Source organism: Rana temporaria, chromosome 4 (assembly GCF_905171775.1).
Source record: "Rana temporaria chromosome 4, aRanTem1.1, whole genome shotgun sequence".
In the NCBI taxonomy this organism is placed as follows: Eukaryota; Metazoa; Chordata; class Amphibia; order Anura; family Ranidae; genus Rana; species Rana temporaria.
This window is the reverse complement of record NC_053492.1, coordinates 249,256,721-249,276,091: the sequence shown is the minus strand read 5'-3', so window position 1 is coordinate 249,276,091 and position 19,371 is coordinate 249,256,721. Positions and strand designations below refer to the sequence as shown.

Genomic DNA, 19,371 nt, shown 5'->3' with positions numbered 1-19,371 from the left:
TCCTCTGAACCCAGGTCATCCTACACTCACCCCAGGCTGTAACTGGACATTGAATGGAGAAGCTGTACAGTGATGAGCTCATCTCTCTGTCGCTATGTTCTCTCTCCTACTCTCTTCTTTTATCAGCATGCTTCTTGTCAGCACAAACTGGTTCCTTGTACTCCTTCTGCCTCTCACACTCCAGTCCTATTATACAGGTACTTATATCGCTTGTTTTTTAAAAAAAAAGGGATTTTTAATAACAGCTTACCTGTAAAATCCTTTTCTTGTAGTACATCACGGGACACAGAGCAGCATAGCCATTACATATGGGTTATATAGTGTACCTTCAGGTGATGGACACTGGCACTCTCCGGCAGGAAGTTCCCTCCCTATATAACCCCCACCCATAGTGGGAGTACCTCAGTTTTGTAGCAAGCAATATGCATCCCAAAATTCCCCATAAGAGGGGTGGGAGCTCTGTGTCCCGTGATGTACTACAAGAAAAGGATTTTACAGGTAAGCTGTTATTAAAAATCCCTTTTTCTTTATCGTACATCACGGGACACAGAGCAGCATAGCCATTACATATGGGATGTCCCCAAGCAATGCTCCATGAGGGGAGGGAGACAACCAGAAAAAAACAAACAGGAGGTGCCACCGGACAGGAGGAGGTTAAATTGCGGCCTGGAGGACCGCCTGCCCAAAAGCTGAATCAGCGTTCCTCCTGACGTCCATTTGATAAAACTTTGCAAATGTGTGGACAGACGACCAGGTCGCTGCCCTGCAGACCTGAGCCATAGAGACCTGGTGATACGCTGCCCAAGAGGCACTCATAGCTCTAGTGGAATGAGCCTTAACCGATAAGGGTGGACTCTTCCCCTTCAGGCCATAGGCCTGTATAATTGTCTGCCTAATCCACTTTGAAATAGTGGCTTTAGACGCTGCCTGGCCCTTCTTGGACCCTTCTGGCAGAATGAATAAGACGTCAGTCTTACGAATCTGGGCTGTAGCTTCCAAGTAAATCTTTACAGCTCTAACTACATCCAAGGAATGTAGTAACCTCTCTTCCTTAGAAGAAGGCTTTGGAAAAAATGATGGAAGAATCACATCTTGATTAAGGTGAAAATTAGACACCACCTTAGGCAGGAAGGACGGAAGCGGCCGCAAAACGACCCTGTCCTTATGCAGTAACAAATAAGGTGCCTTACATGACAAGGCTGCCAACTCCGACACTCTTCTGGCGGATGCCATGGCCACCAGAAACACTAGTTTCCTAGTCAAAAGGACCAAAGGGATCGCAGACAAGGGCTCAAAGGGCTGCCTTTGCAAGGCCGATAGAACCAAATTTAGATCCCAAGGATACAGGGGAGCTTTAATCGGGGGATTCACCCGAATAACACCTTGTAAAAAGGATTTCATTAAAGAATGGGCAGCCAAAGGTCTCTGGAAGAAGACCGACAAGGCAGACACCTGCCCCTTGATTGTGCTGACCGCCAAACCTTTTTCCACTCCCTACTGTAAAAACTCCAGGATTCTCCCAATGGTATATTTGCGGGGATCCCATTTCCTGGTCTCACACCAGGTAATATAGGCCTTACACACCCTATAGTATATTAACCTGGAAACTGGTTTTCTTGCGCTTATAAGGGTGGAAACTACCTGCCCTGAAAGGCCTCTGTTTCTGAGAATCAGGGACTCAGCCGCCAGGCCGTTAAATTTAGGGCCTGTAAGGCAGGATGGTAGAATGGCCCTTGTGAGAGGAGGTCCGGACGTAGAGGGAGGACCCAAGGCTCCTCTACCGTCATCCTTTTTATCAAGGAGTACCAAGGTCTTCGGGGCCACGCTGGGGTCACTAGAATCGCTGGCTTGCGTTCCCTTTGAATTCTGTGAAGAAGACGGGGTAGCATCCGTATTGGAGGGAAGGCATAGATTAGCGTAAACTGATGCCAAGGGCACACCAAGGCATCCGTCCCGCAGGCCAATGGATCCCTCGTTCGAGAGACAAACTTTGCTACTTTGGCATTGAATCTGGACGCCATAACGTCCACCTCCGGAGTACCCCACTTCCGGCAGATGTCCTGGAACACTTCGGGGTGGAGGGACCACTCCCCTGGGGACATCTGTTGGCGGCTGAGGAAGTCCGCTTGCCAATTGTCCACCCCGGGGATAAAGATAGCTGAGATGCAGGGGACATGGGCTTCTGCCCATGAAAAGATCCGATCTACCTCCCTCTGGGCTGCCTGACTTCTGGTGCCACCCTGGTGGTTTATATAAGCCACGGCAGTGGCATTGTCGGATTGTACCCTTACTGGGGAGCCCTGCAGAATCTCCGTCCAGCCCAAAAGAGCCAACCGAGCTGCTCGGATCTCTAAGACATTTATGGGTAGGGCTGATTCTGCCCTTGACCATTTCCCCTGTAGGGTTAAATCGTCTAGGACTGCACCCCAGCCCGATAGGCTGGCATCCGTGGTTACTATCCTCCATGAGGGGGGACTGAACGATCTTCCTTTCAGAAGATTTTTTGTGACTAGCCACCAACACAGACTCTGCCTTACCGCATAGGGAAGAGAAATGAGAAGATCCAAGGCCTGGAGTCTTTTGTCCCAGGCCGTGAGAATTGCTCTCTGTAGCCTCCGAGAATGGATCTGGGCATAGGGCACTGCCTCGAAGGTGGCCACTATCTTTCCCAACAGGTGCATGCAGAGGCGTATAGATGGCCTTGTGCTGCTTAGGACTATCTGGATTAACTCCCTTATCGAGTCTACTCTGGACTGGGGCAGGAAGATCCGTTGTCGTCTTGTATCTAAAATTAGACCTAGATACTCCAACCTTCTTGTGGGCTGTAAGGCCGATTTTTCCTGGTTTAGAACCCAACCCAGGGACTCCAGGCAGTTTCCTACTAGCAACACTGCCCGATTTAAGCCGGCCGCTGAGTGGTCGACTACCAGAAGATCGTCTAAGTAGGCCATGACCAGAATGCCCTGTTCCCTTAGGATGGCTAACACGGGGGCCAGGATTTTTGTAAAAACCCGAGGGGCCGTGGCCAGTCCGAACGGAAGGGCCACGAACTGATAATGCCGATAGTTTAGGGCAAAACGTAGAAACCTGTAATGGCCTGGGAAAATCGGAACGTGCAGGTACGCGTCCTTTATATCGATGGAGGCCAAGAACTCCCTTCCTTGAAGGGCGGCCGCCACCGAGCGAATGGACTCCATTCGAAAGGACCGGACTCTTAAAAAGCGGTTTAATGACTTTAGGTCCAGTATAGGCCTGACGTCGCCGTTTGGCTTCGGGACAATGAAGAGGTTTGAGTAAAACCCTTGTCCTTGCTCCCCTGCTGGTACTTCCATAATCACTCCTTGAGATAGGAGTCGCTCTAGGGCGGACAGAAGTGATGCCTGCTTTTGAGGGTCGCCTGGAAGTCTTGACGCTTGAAAGTAAGGAGGGGGGAACTCCCGAAACTCCAGCTTGTACCCCTGAGTCACTGAGGACAGAACCCATTGGTCGGTAACTTTGGCCCCCCACAACTCCGAGAAGAACCGGAGTCTTCCCCCCACCCGAGAGAGTGGGGGCGCCCCTTCACAAGGCTGCCTTAGGGGCAGCCTTAACCGGCTTACGGTTTCATGGTCTCTTGTTCCCTGCAGCTTGCCCCTGTGGCCTGTTTGCAGCTGCGCGTCCAGGAGGCCGTCGATACTGCCTAGAGAATGAGGGCCCTGAGACTGGAGAGGTTGGACGCTTAAAAGAGGGACCCCGGAACCTTCTCTTAACCGGCAAGAGGGTGCTCTTACCACTAGAGATCTTTTGTATATATTTGTCAAGATCTTCTCCAAACAATCTTTCTCCCTGAAAGGAGAATCCAGTAAGGAGTTTCTTGCAGGGGGTTTCTGCAGACCAGTTTTTCAACCAAAGTAATCTCCTCATATGAACCAAAAATAGGGATAAGCGAGAAGCTTGTTGGATCGAATCCTTGATTGCGTCTACCGCGAAACATAAGGCCCTAGGTAGGTCAGCCAGCTCCTGAGCTTGTTGGGCTGGGAGGTCCTTTAGGGCCTGCTTTGCTTGGTCCTTTAAAGCCTGGCAGACGCCAATGGCGGCTACAGCCGGCTGGACCACTGCCCCCGCTGTGGCAAAGGGTGCCTTCAATAAGGTCTCAAGCCTTTTATCCACAGGGTCTTTAAACATGTGGATATTGTCTACTGGACACGTTAAAGACTTATTCACACATGAGATGGCCGCGTCCACAGTAGGGACAGCCCATTTCTTCGAAAACTCTTCCTCTAAGGGGTACATGACTGCGAACCTTTTGGGAGGCAGAAAAATCCTGTCCGGCTTAGCCCAGTCCTGAAATATCAGGTCCTTTAACAAAGGATGTACTGGGAATAACAAATTGGCTTGGGGCGCTTTCAGGGAGCCCAATGAGGATACCGCGGAGGCCAGAGGCTGAGGCCCAGGTATCTTAAAAGCCAACCGCACCATATCCGTTAGGGACTGAACCCACAGTCTTTCTGCGTGAGAAGCTGAAAAAGGTTCCTCTATTGTAGAATCCTCAGAACCTAAATGGTCAAGGAGATCCTGAGTCTGGTCTCCTGGATCTTCCAATTCGTCAGCGGAGAGGATATCCTCCTCCAGAGACTCAGACCTGGGAGATGGGGATCTAACCCGCTTCTTCCCTGACAAAGATGCCGTAATTAGAGCGGCCATCCTCCTTTCCAATCCACCCAAGGTGGAGGCTAACATCTCTTCCGTCACATAGGAAGGAGCTGGTTGAGTAGGGCCAGCCGTAGCACCTAGCAACCCTGATGGCTCACCTAGGACAACAACCTCCGGGCATTCCGGAGCAGTAGGGGCCGCTGGATTTTGGATATCCTCAGAGCCTGATGGAGAACCCTTTGGTTTTTTAACGGTCTTAGCGTTTTTAGCGCTACCTGCACCCTTAGGAGCCATAATATACAAATTCTGAGGCACTCCGCTAGTATACAACTGACTGTAATAGCTGGAGGAAATACACATATAATCAAATAAATGTGAAACAATAGGATAGGGTAATGTTAGAGAGACTCCAAACCTCCCATAACCTATAAAAAAGGAAAATCAATACTGAGCCCCAAGGGCTTCAACTACCAGTCTGGTATTGACCCCCTAATGCTGGGCTAGGTGAGCACCCCTAAGTGTTCAAGGCGCTGCTTAGTACACAGGCTTTGAATGCAAACTTTAAGCCAGAGGCTCTTTTAGTAAGGTGTACTTCCAACAACTGCCACCGGGTGTCACTGTGCCAGAAAGCTCTGTCAAACCTTCCTATGCTGTAGCCAGCATCGCTGCTCCGTGTCCCTCCACAGCCTTCACAGACTGAACAGCCCTTCAGGATTTATCCTCCCTGTATGCAGGGAGGAGGAGCCGTCCGGCATCACCCGCCCCCTCCCCGCGGCGTCGCCGCGCGCGCGCAAGCGCGCACACAAATAAGTAAACCGCGCGCGCGCGTCAGACGCCGCCAGGGGAAGCAGGAAGCCATGTGGAGAGGAGCATCAGGAATGGAATCCCATGACTCCTCAAACGCTGGAGCAGCAGACACAGGTAAAAAGGAAGCTTTCAACTGTCTCCCTAATGGTATGGTTCCCTCTCTGTGGAACACCCTGCCCAAAAAGGCCCTCCTTGTGACAGAAGCAGCAGCAGCCTACTAGCCCAGCCAGGGGAAACTATACCTGGGTGCTTTGAGCCATCCCGTTTGAAAACTTTGTGGTTCTCCTTTGCCCATGCACAGAGGCATAAATAGGCTGCCCAAGAATCCCCTGTAGGAAGCCTACTGACAAACCAAGTTCCGTAGGCCCCCTGCTTACCTTTCCACGCCGCAGGGTATTGCTCTGCAAGAGGCCCAATCTTCCCCCTTCACCGTGGGTATGGTCATAGACCTTCAGGGACCGGGGTCTTAAAAGAACACCACACACCTGGACCTATACAGCACCACTGGCAACAGGTATTCTCTAGGTATAGAAACCAGACCTGGAACCCAGGGTCCAGCCCTCCAAGGAGAGGCATTATAGGCAAAACCCCATCCACGAATTGGGGCCCGGGTACCGTCCACTTTGGCTATGAAGCACCTTGGACGGATCCGGTCAGCTGGCCCTGGTCCCAAGGACTACTACAGGCACAGCCTCAACGTGCACCAACACCTAAGACACTGGCGAAAAAACTGAGGTTCTCCCACTATGGGTGGGGGTTATATAGGGAGGGAACTTCCTGTCGGAGAGTGCCAGTGTCCATCACCTGAAGGTACACTATATAACCCATATGTAATGGCTATGCTGCTCTGTGTCCCGTGATGTACGATTAAGAAAATACATTAAAATTGCGTATTAAGGATTATAGAGCTGTATTCAGTTATGTTGTTCATATCTGCCTGACAGTCATCTTTAACTACTTCCCCTCTCATACCTGTGAACTGCTTATGGACCAGAGCATTTTTTACAGTTCTACTATGGACCTGTTTATTCATCAATATCTTTTTCATTACCTAAGATGTAATACAAATAGTGGGGTTCTTTTTATATATATATATAGTTAAGGACAAAGGTCAATATGTCAAAAGATAAAGTCAAAGCTCTTTTGGCTATACTTCTCCTGTGGGTCACAGGAGTGCAGTTCGTTCTGCATTCCTGTGACCCATTTTCAGCTGACAGTTGGCTAAGGCCCACTGTTGGTGGATATCACAGAGCGGGTCAAGGCTCTGAATAGATCCCGACCATATGGTTGGGATCTGTGCAGAAGCCTGGACCAGCAGCTGGCTCAGCCATCCACCTAGGTGAGTATATATACACTGAGCCAAATTATAAATGCAACACTTTTGTGTTTGCCCCTGTTTATCATGAGCTGAACTTAAAGATCTACAACTTTTTCTACGTACACAAAAGGCCTATTTCTCTCAAATATTGTTCACAAATCTGTCTAAATATGTGTAATGCCCTGTACACACGGTCAGAATTTCTGATGGAAAAAGTCTGATGGGAGCTTTTCATCGGATATTCCAACCGTGTGTATGCACAATCTGACTTTTTCCGTCCAAAATTCCGACGGACTTAGATAGAGAACATGTTCTCTATTTTTCCGATGGAAAAAAATCCTATCCGAAAATCCATTCGTCGGTATGGAATTCCGATGCACTAAAAACCATGCATGCTCAGAATCAAGTCGACGCATGCTCGGAAGCATTGAACTTAATTTTTCTCGGCTCATCGTAGAGTTGTACGTCACTGTTCTTGACAGTCGGAATTTGGTGTGACCATGTGTATGCAAGACAGCTTGAGCGGAATTCCGTCGGAATTCCATCAGAAAAAACATCAGAGTTTATTCCGACGGAAAAAACGATTGTGTGTACAGGGCATTAGTCTCCTTTGCTGAGATAATCCACCTCACAGGTGTGGGATATCAAGATGCTGATTAGACAGCATGATTATTGCACAGGTGTGCCTTAGGCTGGCCACAATAAAAGGCCGCTCTAAAATGTGCAGTTTTATCACACAGCACAATGCCACAGATGTCGCAAGTTTTGAGGGAGCGTGCAATTGGCATGTGGACTGCAGGAATGTCCACCAGAGCTTTTCCTTGGATTTGGATTATCTCGGCAAAGGAAAAGTGCTCACTAACACAGATTTAGACAGATTTGAGAACAATATTTGACAGTCCTTTTGTGTACATAGAAAAAGTTGAAGATCTTTGAGTGCAGCTCATGATAAATAGGGGCAAGCACAAACGTGTTGCGTTTATAATTTTGCTCAATGTATATACAGTAGCAGTAATCAGCATGGATTCATGAAGAATTGTTCTTGCCAAACCAATCTATTAATCTTCTATGAGGAGGTGAGCTGCCATCTAGATATAGGAAGGCCCGTAGACGTGGTGTATCTGGATTTTGTTAGCGCATTCGATACAATTCACCATAAACGATTACTGTACAAACTAAGGTATGTCAAAGGGTGAGTACATGGATTGAAAACTGGCTACAGGGGCTAGTTCAGAGGGTAGTGATAAATGGGGAGTACTCAGGTTGGTCCGATGTGGAAATTGTGGTCCTACAGGGTTCTGTCCTGGGACCAATCCTATTTCATTTATTCATAAACGACCTGGAGGATGGGATACGCAGCTCAATCACAATATTTGTGGATGATACTAAACTAAGAAGGGCAGTAATTTCTCTGCAGGATGTAGAAACCTTGCAAGAAGATCTTAACAAATGAATGGGGTGGGCAACTACATGGCAACTGAGGTTCAATGTAGAAAAATTTAAAATAATGCATATGAGTAGCAAAAACATGAATGCAATCTACTCACTAGGGAGTGAACTTCTGGGGGAATCTAGGATGAAAAAGGACCTGGGGGTCCTAGTAGATGACAGGCTCAGCAATGGCATGGTATGCCAAGCAGATGCAAGTAAAGCCAACAGAAGTTTAGCATGTATTAAAAAGGGGATTAACTCCAGAGATAAAATGATTATTTTCCCACTCTACGAGACTCTGGTTCCGTTGCACCTGGAGTATGCCTTCCAGTTCTGGGCAACAGTCCTCAGGAGGGATGTGCTGGAACTGACGTACTGTATATATATATATATATATATATATATATATATATATATATATATATATATATATATACACATATACATATATTGTTATCCCACACTTCTCTTTTAGCAGACGTCATCTGCAGGTGAAGTGCATCCTTCGATCTGCAGATGAATGAAAAGAAGAGGTAACAATGTTACATTGTATCTTTCTATTTCTGTCGGAAGAGTGTTTTTTTATAACAGTAACAGCTGGCACAGCTGCAGCATCCAGCCCACTGCCAGCAGCGTATCAAAAGCTATTAGACCCCTTTCACAGGTTCGCAGGTGTTTTAGCGCTTAAAATAGTGCCTGAAAACTGCCTGAAAACTGCTTCCCCAGCCACCCCAGTGTGAAAGCTCAAGTGCTTTCACACTGGGGCGGTGCACTTGCAGAAGTTAGAAAAAGTCCTGCAAGCAGCATCTTTGGGGAAGTTCAGGAGTGGTGTATAGATTGCCCCTGCCCATTGGAATGAATGGCATGCAGAAACAGCCTGCAAGCATGGGGAGACAGGGCACTTTATTTAATTTTTTATTTTGACACTGTTGCTTTAAATATCTTTTTTTGTTGTTGCTGTCACACGGAATGTTATCATCCTTTTAAAAGCAATAGACATGTGACAGGTACTCTTTATGGAGAGATCTGGGGTATAAAAGATCTCTCCCCTGCCCTTAGAAGCATTTAAAACAGCAAGATCTGTATTTTTGAATGCTTTAGATTTATTTTAAATGGCGCTGTTTACATACGGGTAAATCGGAAGTAATGTTAGGTCATCGCTTTTGGGTTACCATAGCAGAGAACTGATCAAAGCTGACCCTGGCTTTGTTGGGCTGTTCGACCTGCCGGCAGACGTGCCGAATGGTCGCTCGGGGGTCCAGGTGAGGCAGGAGAGCCCAAGCAAGCCACAGAAGGTGGCAAGAGGGGGGCTACTAGCAGCTAGTTAGAGCCGCCAGCTCTACAAAAAGGCACCTGAGTAATGCCTGGTCGGCAAGTGGTTATGGTACAATGAACAATTAATAATCTTAAATTCATGGCAACAGAACCTTTGCAAAAAAAGTTATCTTGTCTATAACAGTCCTGATTCTCAAGTACAAATAGAATGTTTTATTTATTTTATGGGAAGCTTTTATACAAAAAAAAAATCAACATTGTAATACTTTTCTGGGACAAAAGTGACAACTTCTTTCAGTAAAATCTGAGCATTTACAGAAAAAAAATGTATGACATCATTGAATAATGATCATATTTAAATTGTACCTTAACATTTTACCTTTTTGCAAAATGTGCAGTGACTTGCGAATTGATTCTCAAAACACTGCACACAATATAAACTGGATTGTTTGGGAATAAAGGGCTTGCTTCCTAAGGGCTGCTGACAGCTCTCGCAGACAAAGCACGTTTCATGCCAGCTACACCCCTTGTAGTCCATTTTACGAGAACCTGCAAGAAGAAATATGTTAGACATGTGTAAAGTAATGTATACAATGAGAGATTTTGTTCACTCCGAAAAATCACATATTCTTATAACAACCATTGTAGCATAGCATGGTTTTGAACAATTATTTCCTATAGTCCATTATAGTAGTTCTAATTTTATTTGGCAATAAAGGGAGTAAGGAAGAGTATTAGTTTTACTTTATTGCTGACTTGGGACTTTCCTTATGGTTCTAATAGACTCAGCAACAGGGAAAATGGTTGAAAACAATCAGTCATCAACAGCCACACAAATGTGTAAACTATACTGGAGCCCAATGGAAGGCTTTCATTTCATTATATACCTATAACCTCTTACTATCTTGTAGGTGTTTTTAATCCCATTGTGCCTGTAATAAATCTTTTAACCACTGCACTTAAAGGAGCCTTTCTCTTTCCTTTCATTTCATTTTATGATCTGCTGCACTGTTACAAAGCTCTCAATTAAAACCCAGTTCTCGATTTTTTTTTAATGTCCTATGAATGTACTGTGAATATGTATGCAGTAAATATGTCCTGTGGGTTACCCAAGCGCCCTGCATCATTCAACCCAAAGGTTGAGGACGTATTGGGAGAATGTATACTGTAAGGCCCCTTTCACACTGGGGCGGGAGGTGCACTGACTGTATAGCGGCACTATTTTTAGCGGCACTATACCGTCGGAATTGCGGCTGAAAAAGGGTTAATACCGCCCGCAATGCGCCTCTGCAGAGGCGCATTGCCGGCGGTATTACCACGGTTTCCCATTGCTTTCAATGGGAAGGAGCGTTGGAGGAGTGGTAAACACACCGTTCCTTCACCACTCCAAAGATGTTGCTAGCAGGACTTTTGGAGTGGTCCCGCTAGCGCACCGCTCCAGTGTAAAGATCTCTGACTTTCACATTGAGACTGCATGGCAGGAGTTTTTCAGGCGGTATTTAGGTGCTATTTTTAGCGCTAAAACGCCTGAAAAACTCCTCAGTGTGTAAGGGGTCTACGTATGCACTGTGGATGCATAACCACAGCACCTTGCACACACAAGGTAATGATTCAAAGAGTGGCACTAATATCATCATCATATAAAAGAAATGGATATTACTACGCTGTCTCAAATAAGTACATAAAAAGCAGCAACTTCCTGTGAGAAGCAAATAAACACTTTTCAAAAGTAAGGCCTTGGGGCTGCTTTTGCTAATTTCATGTTACTGCGTGTTAAGTAAAAGTTTGGTAAGAGACAATTTGCACTTTTCAGACTGTTACAGCATGACAAATGTGCTACCTCCATTACAAACGCTACTTTTACCGAAGGTGCGCTCCCGTCTCATACTTTATTCTGAGCATGCGTGGGATTCTTAGCATACACACAAACGTATTTCTCATCGAAAACCAGCCCGACGAGGAAATTGAGACTCCCGTCGAGTTCCTTGATAGTTTCCTTGATGAAAAACGTACACAGGAACGGTTTCCTCGGCAGAAAAGCTCTCCCACCAAGTTTCTTGATGGATTCTTTCGAGGAAAACGGCCGTGTGCACGAGGCCTCAGTTGTACTAATGACCAAAATTGTGAGTACAAAATATAGATGAGTGATATTAAGTAATAAAGTACATCTGATGAACTGACATCAACGTAGCAATAAATGACAATACACCCAAGAAACGTGATGTGTAAAGGGATACATTTCACCACTGATTTCACTGCTGCTTACCGACTCCCTATGCTCTCTTATTACAGGAGATCACAAGCGCTTTCGGCTTTGTACACAGGCAGGGCCTTTCAATAGACACATCAACAGACTTGATGTTTTGCCTGTGATGGTCCTGGGGACAATCAGTGCACAAAGTATACTCTTTCAACTGACTAGTGGTCTCATACCAGGGATCGCAGGGAAGAGAATTTCTAGCTACTCCTCCGTGGATTGGTAAATATTTGAGAAATTGTAGGCAAACTAAGTGGACTGCTTATGAGACTCTTTGGGGTAGAAATTTAAAGAGCATACATGAATTAGGGATGAGTTAAATGCCCGGGTTCGGATTCAGGGTAAGTTCACATACTTAAGGAAAGTTCAGTTGCTGAATCTTAACCCTACTAAAGTCAATAGGAATGGAATGTTAAAAAACAGTAATGGATGCTTTATAGGTTTGGGGTTGTCAAAAAAATGGTGTGGGGGCTGGGCACTGCCTTGGGCAAAGCACCAATTTTAATAATGCTTAAAGGGCAAGATTAAAAAATCTTAATTATTTAAATAAGCATGGGGGAGGACCTTAAAGTGTTGTTATTGTTGTTACTACAATCCCCTCTGTTATAATAAATGCTGTGCCCAACTGTATGTGTTTTAAAAAAAAATCTGCCGATAAATACCTTATTTTATAGTGTCAACCGGCAGTAACGTGACCGGCTGTGTCTCTCTTCTCCAGGTCTGACATCGAAGTGGGTGGAGCTGAGAAACCCCCACTGATGTCAATCACATACAGTGGGGCACAGCATTTATTATAACAGAGGGGATTGTAGTAATAACAAAAAGTTATGATACCAACAGGAAGGGGGGGGGGCACTGGTACGAGATGACAGGCAGAGAGGGGAGGGGAGGAGGACATAGGAGCGCAGAGTAGAGCAGAGCTGCAGATGACGGAGGCATGTAAACTGACCACAGTGTCAGGGCTTAGCAGCCATGATAAACCGTGATCAATTTACAGAGGGGAGGGTATAGCCAGGCAGGATCAGCAAGGTATTTAAGTTGTTACAGGGGGCAAAATTACACAGCACAAGCACTGTATAAAATGCTTTATGGGAACAGGACACAATTTTTTTTTTTTAGCTTAACAAACACTCTAGTTTGCCTGTGAAGTGGCACATCTGTATAATGTACTATATACAACTTACTTTAGCAAAATTTACATTTATAAAGAAAAAATTCAGTTTTAATTGGCAGTAAATGACAGCTCCCTGCTGCTTACTTCTGTTTGAAAACAAACAACTGGAAATTCCCTTCATCTATACCAGTCCCTTAGGCAGCTCATCTACTGGGAATATAACATCCCATATATATATATATATATATATATATATATATATATATATATATATATATATATATATATATACACACACAGTATCTCACAAAACTGAGTATACCCCACACATATTTGAAAATATTTTATTATATCTTTTCATGTGACAACACTGAAGAAATTATACTTTGCTACAATGTAAAGAAGTGAGTGTACAGCTTGTATAATAGTGTACATTTGCTGTCCCCTCAAAATAACTCAACACATAGCCATTCATGTCTAAACCGCTGGCAACAAAAGTGAGTACACCTCTAAGTGAAAATGCCCAAATTGGGCCCAAAGGGGCAATATTTTGTGTGGCCACCATTATTTTCCAGCACTGCCTTAACCCTCTTGGGCATGGAGTTCACCAGAGCTTCACAGGTTGCCAGAGCTTAAGTGTTGTCACATTAAAAGATATAATAAAAATATTTACAAAAATGAGGGGTGTACTTACTTCTGTGAGATACTGTATATGTATATGTATATATATATATATATATATATATGTGTGTGTGTGTGTGTGTATATATATATATATACATTGTAGCAAAGTGTAATTTCTTCAGTGTTGTCACATGAAAAGATATAATAACATATTTTCAAAAATGTGAGGGGTGTACTCACTTTTGTGAGATACTGTAAATATACTGTATATACTGTATATACAGTATACAGTTGTGCTCATAGGTTTACACACTCTGGCAGAATTTATGATTTCTTGGCCATTTTTGAGAGAATATGAATGATAACACAAAAACTTTTCTTTCACTCATGGTTAGTTTTTGGCCATTTATTATCAATCAATTGTGTTTACTCATAATGACAACAGTAACCATCTTCACCTGTGATCTGTTTTCTTATAATTAGTGTGTGTGTATAAAAGCTCAATGAGTTTCTGGACTCCTGACAGACCCTTGCAAGCAAAAGAATTGTCAAGGGATCTGTGGGAAAAGGTAGTTGAACTGTATAAAACAGGAAAGGGATATAAAAAGATATCCAAGAAATTGAGAAGGCCAATCAGCAGTGTTCAAACTCTAATTAAGAAGTGGAAAATGAGGGGTTCTTTTAAAACCAAACCACGGTCAGGTAGACCAACTAAAATTTCAGCCACAATTGCCAGTAAAATTGTTTGGGATGCAAAGAAAACCCACAAATAACTTCAGGTGCAATACAGGACGTTTGAAAACATGTGGTGTGGCTGTTTCAAGAAGCACAATAAGGAGGCACTTTAGGAAAGATGAGCTGCATGGTCGAGTCACCAGAAAAAAAGCCATTACTATGCAAATGCCACAAAGTATCTCTATTACAATACAACCAAACAGCACAGAGACAACCCTCAAACCTTCTGGCACAGCCATTTGGAATGAGGAGACGAAAATTTAGCTTTTTGGCCACAACCAAAAATGCTACATTTGGAGAGGAGTCAACAAGGCCTATGATGAAAGGTACACCATTCCTACTGTGAAACACGGAGGTGGATTGCTGATGTTATGGGGATGTGAGCTACAAAAGAAAATTTGACCAGGAAATTTGGTCAAAATGAATGGAAAGATGAATGCATTATGTTATCAAAAAATACTGGAGGAACCTTTGCATTCATCAGCCAGGAAGCTGTGCATGGGATGTACTTGGACATTCCAACATGACAATAATCCAAAACACAAGGCCAAGTCGACCTTTCATTGGCTACAGCAGAATAAAGTGAAGGGTTTAGAGTGGCCATCTCAGTCTCCTGACCTCAATATCATTGAGAGAACTCTGGGGAGGTCTCAAACATGCAGTTCATGCAAGACAGCCCAAGAATTTACAGGAACTGGAGTCTTTTTGCCAAGAGGAATGGGCAGCTTTACCATCTAAGAATATAAAGGGCCTCATCCACAAATACCACAAAAGACTTCAAGCTGTCATTGATGTTAAAGGGGGCAATACACGGTATTAAGAACTGGGGTATGTAAACTTTGGACCAGGGTCATTTGGGTAGTTTCTGTTGTGATTATGATTGAAAAAGAGTAAACACAGTTGATTGATAATAAATGGCTTCAGCCAAACACTAACCATGAGCGAAAGAAAAGTTGTTGTGTTGTGTGTTGTAATGGTGGGAGAATGGGAGAATCTGAGCAGGTTGGCAACAGAAAATTAGGCAGGACTGACACAGCTCAGTCCACAAAAAAATGCTGTCTGTTGTAAGCCACAACAGGGCTTAGTAACTGACTGCATTTCTGGCTGATCCACCGGTATTTTTATGTACCGTACTTGCAGGATCTTTCAAGAGATAAAACATTGGGAAATGTGTATTTATTTTATTTTCTCTGACATACACTTTATTTAATATGGTTATTTATTTATTTTATTTTTTTTTTCACAAATTTCTTTTTTTTTTCACAAGTTATTTTCACTTGTATTACCTAATAAAGTCAGCATAATTTTCCTTTATTCACATTCACTCACAAAGTGAACACTCTATAATATATCTATAATAAAAAGGTGATAAACATAGATTTAGGGCTAGTCATTACTTAATATTGCCATTGTTTCCAGTCCCAGAAATTAATATTTTGCAGTGGATAAGTCTTACCAGGCATTATGCTGGCCTTGCAGTTGAAGCACTTGGAGGAATACTCATTGGAGTAGCAATCAATGCACAGCAGCAGCTCATCCTTGGCAGCAAATGGTTTCTCTACCAAAGAGCAAGTGCATTTGGCACACTTGAAACAAACTTCATGCCAGTGGCTGTCTTTGTAGGTAAGATCCTTAAAGATAAATACATAAAAACGTTGATGCACAAATAAAATAAATCTTGTACTGTACCTTAAAAATGTGACATAAGATCCACAGTGGTTATTCATTTTAGAGTGGTGGTTGATTGATCATTTTATTACTATTTATAAGAAATAATGCTAGCGCCCTTTGGAAATGATTAACCAATACAATTGTTCCTGTTCCTCCAGTGGATGAAGAATATAGGGCCAGATCCACGTACAGCGGGCGCAACTTAATTTTTGGGATTTAAGTTACACCGCTGCACTTACAAAGCACTTACCTAGAAATGTTCAGCGGTGTAACTAAAATCCGTCCGGCGCAAGGCGTGCCCAATCTAAAGAGGGATTTTCCCGACGTGCTTTGCGCGAAGTTACGTTGTGCCGAGTTTTGTGAATCGCGCCGGGTAAAAAAAGTTGCGTCGAGAAAAAAAAGAGATGCGGCGGGAAAAAAAAAATGTAAAAAAAATTTGACAGCGTCGCGGGAAAGAAGGGTCTACTTTTACATGGTGTACTAACTTTACACTTTGTAAAAGTAGCCCTAATTTTGCGTTTGCAAACTAACAACTTAAGGAGACTTCACGAAGGGAAACCGCTTTGTAAGTGCTAATTTGCATACCCAACGCGGAATTTCGATGAGAAATGCCCCCAGCGGCGGCCCGAGGTACTGCATTCTAAGATCCGACAGTGTAAAACTATTACAGCTGCCGGATCTTAGGAATATCTATGCGTAACTGATTCTGTGAATCAGTCGCATAGATAGAAACAGGGATACGACGGCGTATCAGTAGATACGCCTGCGTATCCCTTTTGAGGATCTGGCCCATAGTTCTTGTTTTTCTAGGGGTTTATGTAATCTTACTGGATCCAGCAGTCCATTCCTCGACTCGCCAGCACCAGAATGTGGGTGTGCACTCTTATGTCATCATGTACAATACTATAAATAGGAGAACAGCAATAAGGGCAGCTTTGGGGGCAGACATCATAACTGGCAGGGAGGAAGATGGCAGGGCCATGTAAGTAAATATCTCTATCAGAAAAAGAAAAATTGCCACTATATTTTTCATCTTCGGCGGGGGTGCAATGTTAATTATTTTACTTATGAACAGAGTTAAGTTGGTCTTACACATAGATTTTTTGCAGACTGAATGGAAAAAAATCTATCAGATTCTTCCATCTACATTACAGAGCGTAGATGGATGGATAAATCCCCCACTGCAGCTATTGTACTTTGACAACTGCCCTCCCATAATACCTGAAGAGTGCCTGCGTCTGATTGGATGCCCACACTTTCTTCTTGGCAACTTCAGTTTTTTAATTGAGGGATGTTGGATGGTAGGAGGCCAATGGGGCCACCCATTGAGTACATTTCAGCTGCTTCAAAAGCTTATCATGAAGATAAATTGTACTGGTGCCATCATACTCTGTGGTGGCATATGGGTGGCTTACATGCCATCCTCTAGTGTAGTGACCACATATCCCCATAACATGAGGCTAGTCTATGGTCTGTGAGCCACCATACTTTGAAGGGAACCTGCTAGTGACCTAACACTTACACCGATCCAGTGGCCTTAATGCCTCTGAGTCACTGATATGAAATTAATATTCAGATGAAGGATTTTAATTTCACTCACTGCAAGGTTGGACTCAATAAATCAGAAGTTATAAAAGGAGGTCTGGCAGCCCTTACATTTTTAAAGGGCATGTTTACTAAAAGAATTGTCCAAAGACTACCTAGTTATTTGTATTCTATCATAGTTTAAAGACCCCTGGTGTAGACTGTATGGAGGGAGCTGTCAGCCCGGACACGCATATTTTTATATTGCACTTGATGTTTTATGGAATGTGAGTGCTTTTAACGTTTTTAATAAAATACATATATGGATAGAGAGTACTATGGTCTGCCTTATTGATTTTGCATGAGTGGAGGCTGTTAAAAAAGGAGGATGAAGTGGCTGCTAACTGGTGGTTTATGCTTTATTGACTTCCTATTATAATAGAGGCCCATTGCATCAGGCATTACCAAGAGCATGAGGTGGATCTGGAGGGGAGCATTGAAGAGTGTGAGCATAGGTGTGCATTTGAGCTTATTGCATTAAGCTCAAAAACACATGCGTGTGTATGTGTCTACATATACATGACCCCAGCACATTGATCTCCCTGCCGGCATAGTGAAAGAGAAGAGCATAAACACTTCTCTTACAGCAGAGCCAGTAAGAGGGAGATCTTTCCCATGTTCCTGCTGCTACACAGAGTGATAACACTAATGTGCATGGGGTTATTAGGGTGTGCCTGGGCACACCTGGCACACCCTGTGCGCACGCCTATAAGTGTAAGGTATATATGCACAAGAGGATTTGGACCATAATGCCTTGTACATATGATAGGAATTTCTGATGAAAACAGTCTGATGGAATTTTTTCATCAGAAATTCCTATCGTGTGTGGGCCTATATGTTTTTTTTTCCATCAAAAGTAAAAAAATTGAAAATGTTTTAAATGTTTCTGATGGAATAAAATCCTACGGGAAATTCCAATCCTCTGTGTGGAACTCCGTCTGAGAAAATTCCTGCACATGCTCAGAATCAAGTCGACGCATGCTCGGAAGCACTGAACTTAATTTTTTTCGGCTCGTCGTGGTGTTTTACGTCACCGCGTTTTGTACGGTCAGAATGTTGTCTGACAATGTGTATGCAAGACTGATGGAAAACAGCTTGATCGGAATTCTGACGAAAACATTCCATCAGATTTTAGTCCATCAGAAATTCCTATCGTGTGTACAAGGCATTAGACACTGGCTGGGACTTTACTAGAGTTTTTTTAATTTAAAGGAACACTAAAGGCAAAACATTTATTTTTTTTAAATACCAAACATGTTATACTTACCTCCACTGTGCAGCTCGTTTTGCACAGAGTGTCCCCGAACCGTGTCTTCTGGGGTCCCTCGGCAGCTGTCTCAGCTCCTCCTCGCAAAAGCTTTCTACCTTCATGCGAGCGAGCTCGCATGGTGGAAAGCTTTTGCTAGCGCGTTCCCGTGATACAGCGGCGGCCATAGCCACCGACTGTATCACTCGGCCCGCCCCCCAGCGCACCGCGTCATCCGCTCTGATTGACAGCAGAATTCCTGTTGGAGAGAATCTGATCATTAAATCAACTTCTCTTAAACTATATGGTCATAGATGGATTGAAATTTGCTTGGTCCTTGCTGAATATTTTCAGACAATTTCAGTCAATTTGCAGTCAATCCATCTATGTGGAAAATAGAATGCATTAAGATAAAAAAACATTCTGCCTTTACAACTCTTTTAGCTGAAGGAAGAGGACATTTAAACACAATTACTGTTCAGCTTCAGAAAGTATAGCCTTTGTATCAAATTCACAAGTACAGATATTCCCATGTGCATAAATATTTATAGAAACGATTTATTTAAACAAAGGTATGTAGGGTAAAAGTTAGATTCCATTTAGGCCCCTTTCAGACGTGCGGACCGTATGTCCGCATTTTCATCCATCCATTGCGGATGAAAACGGGACATAAATTG

At 43.8% G+C, this 19,371-nt stretch overlaps 1 protein-coding gene across 2 annotated transcripts in view; it reads right to left on the bottom strand.

Moving 5' to 3' along the window:
- The window catches only part of FHL5 (four and a half LIM domains 5), a 67,190-nt gene that overhangs the window by 7,900 nt on the left and 39,919 nt on the right, over positions 1-19,371 (bottom strand). For both annotated transcript variants that reach the window (XM_040350127.1, XM_040350126.1), the window contains exons 3-4: positions 15,650-15,824; positions 9,843-10,012 (exon numbers count right to left, since the gene is read on the bottom strand). In XM_040350127.1, the coding sequence (XP_040206061.1) occupies positions 9,843-10,012; positions 15,650-15,824 (345 nt within the window). The remainder of the gene's footprint in view (positions 1-9,842; positions 10,013-15,649; positions 15,825-19,371) is intronic.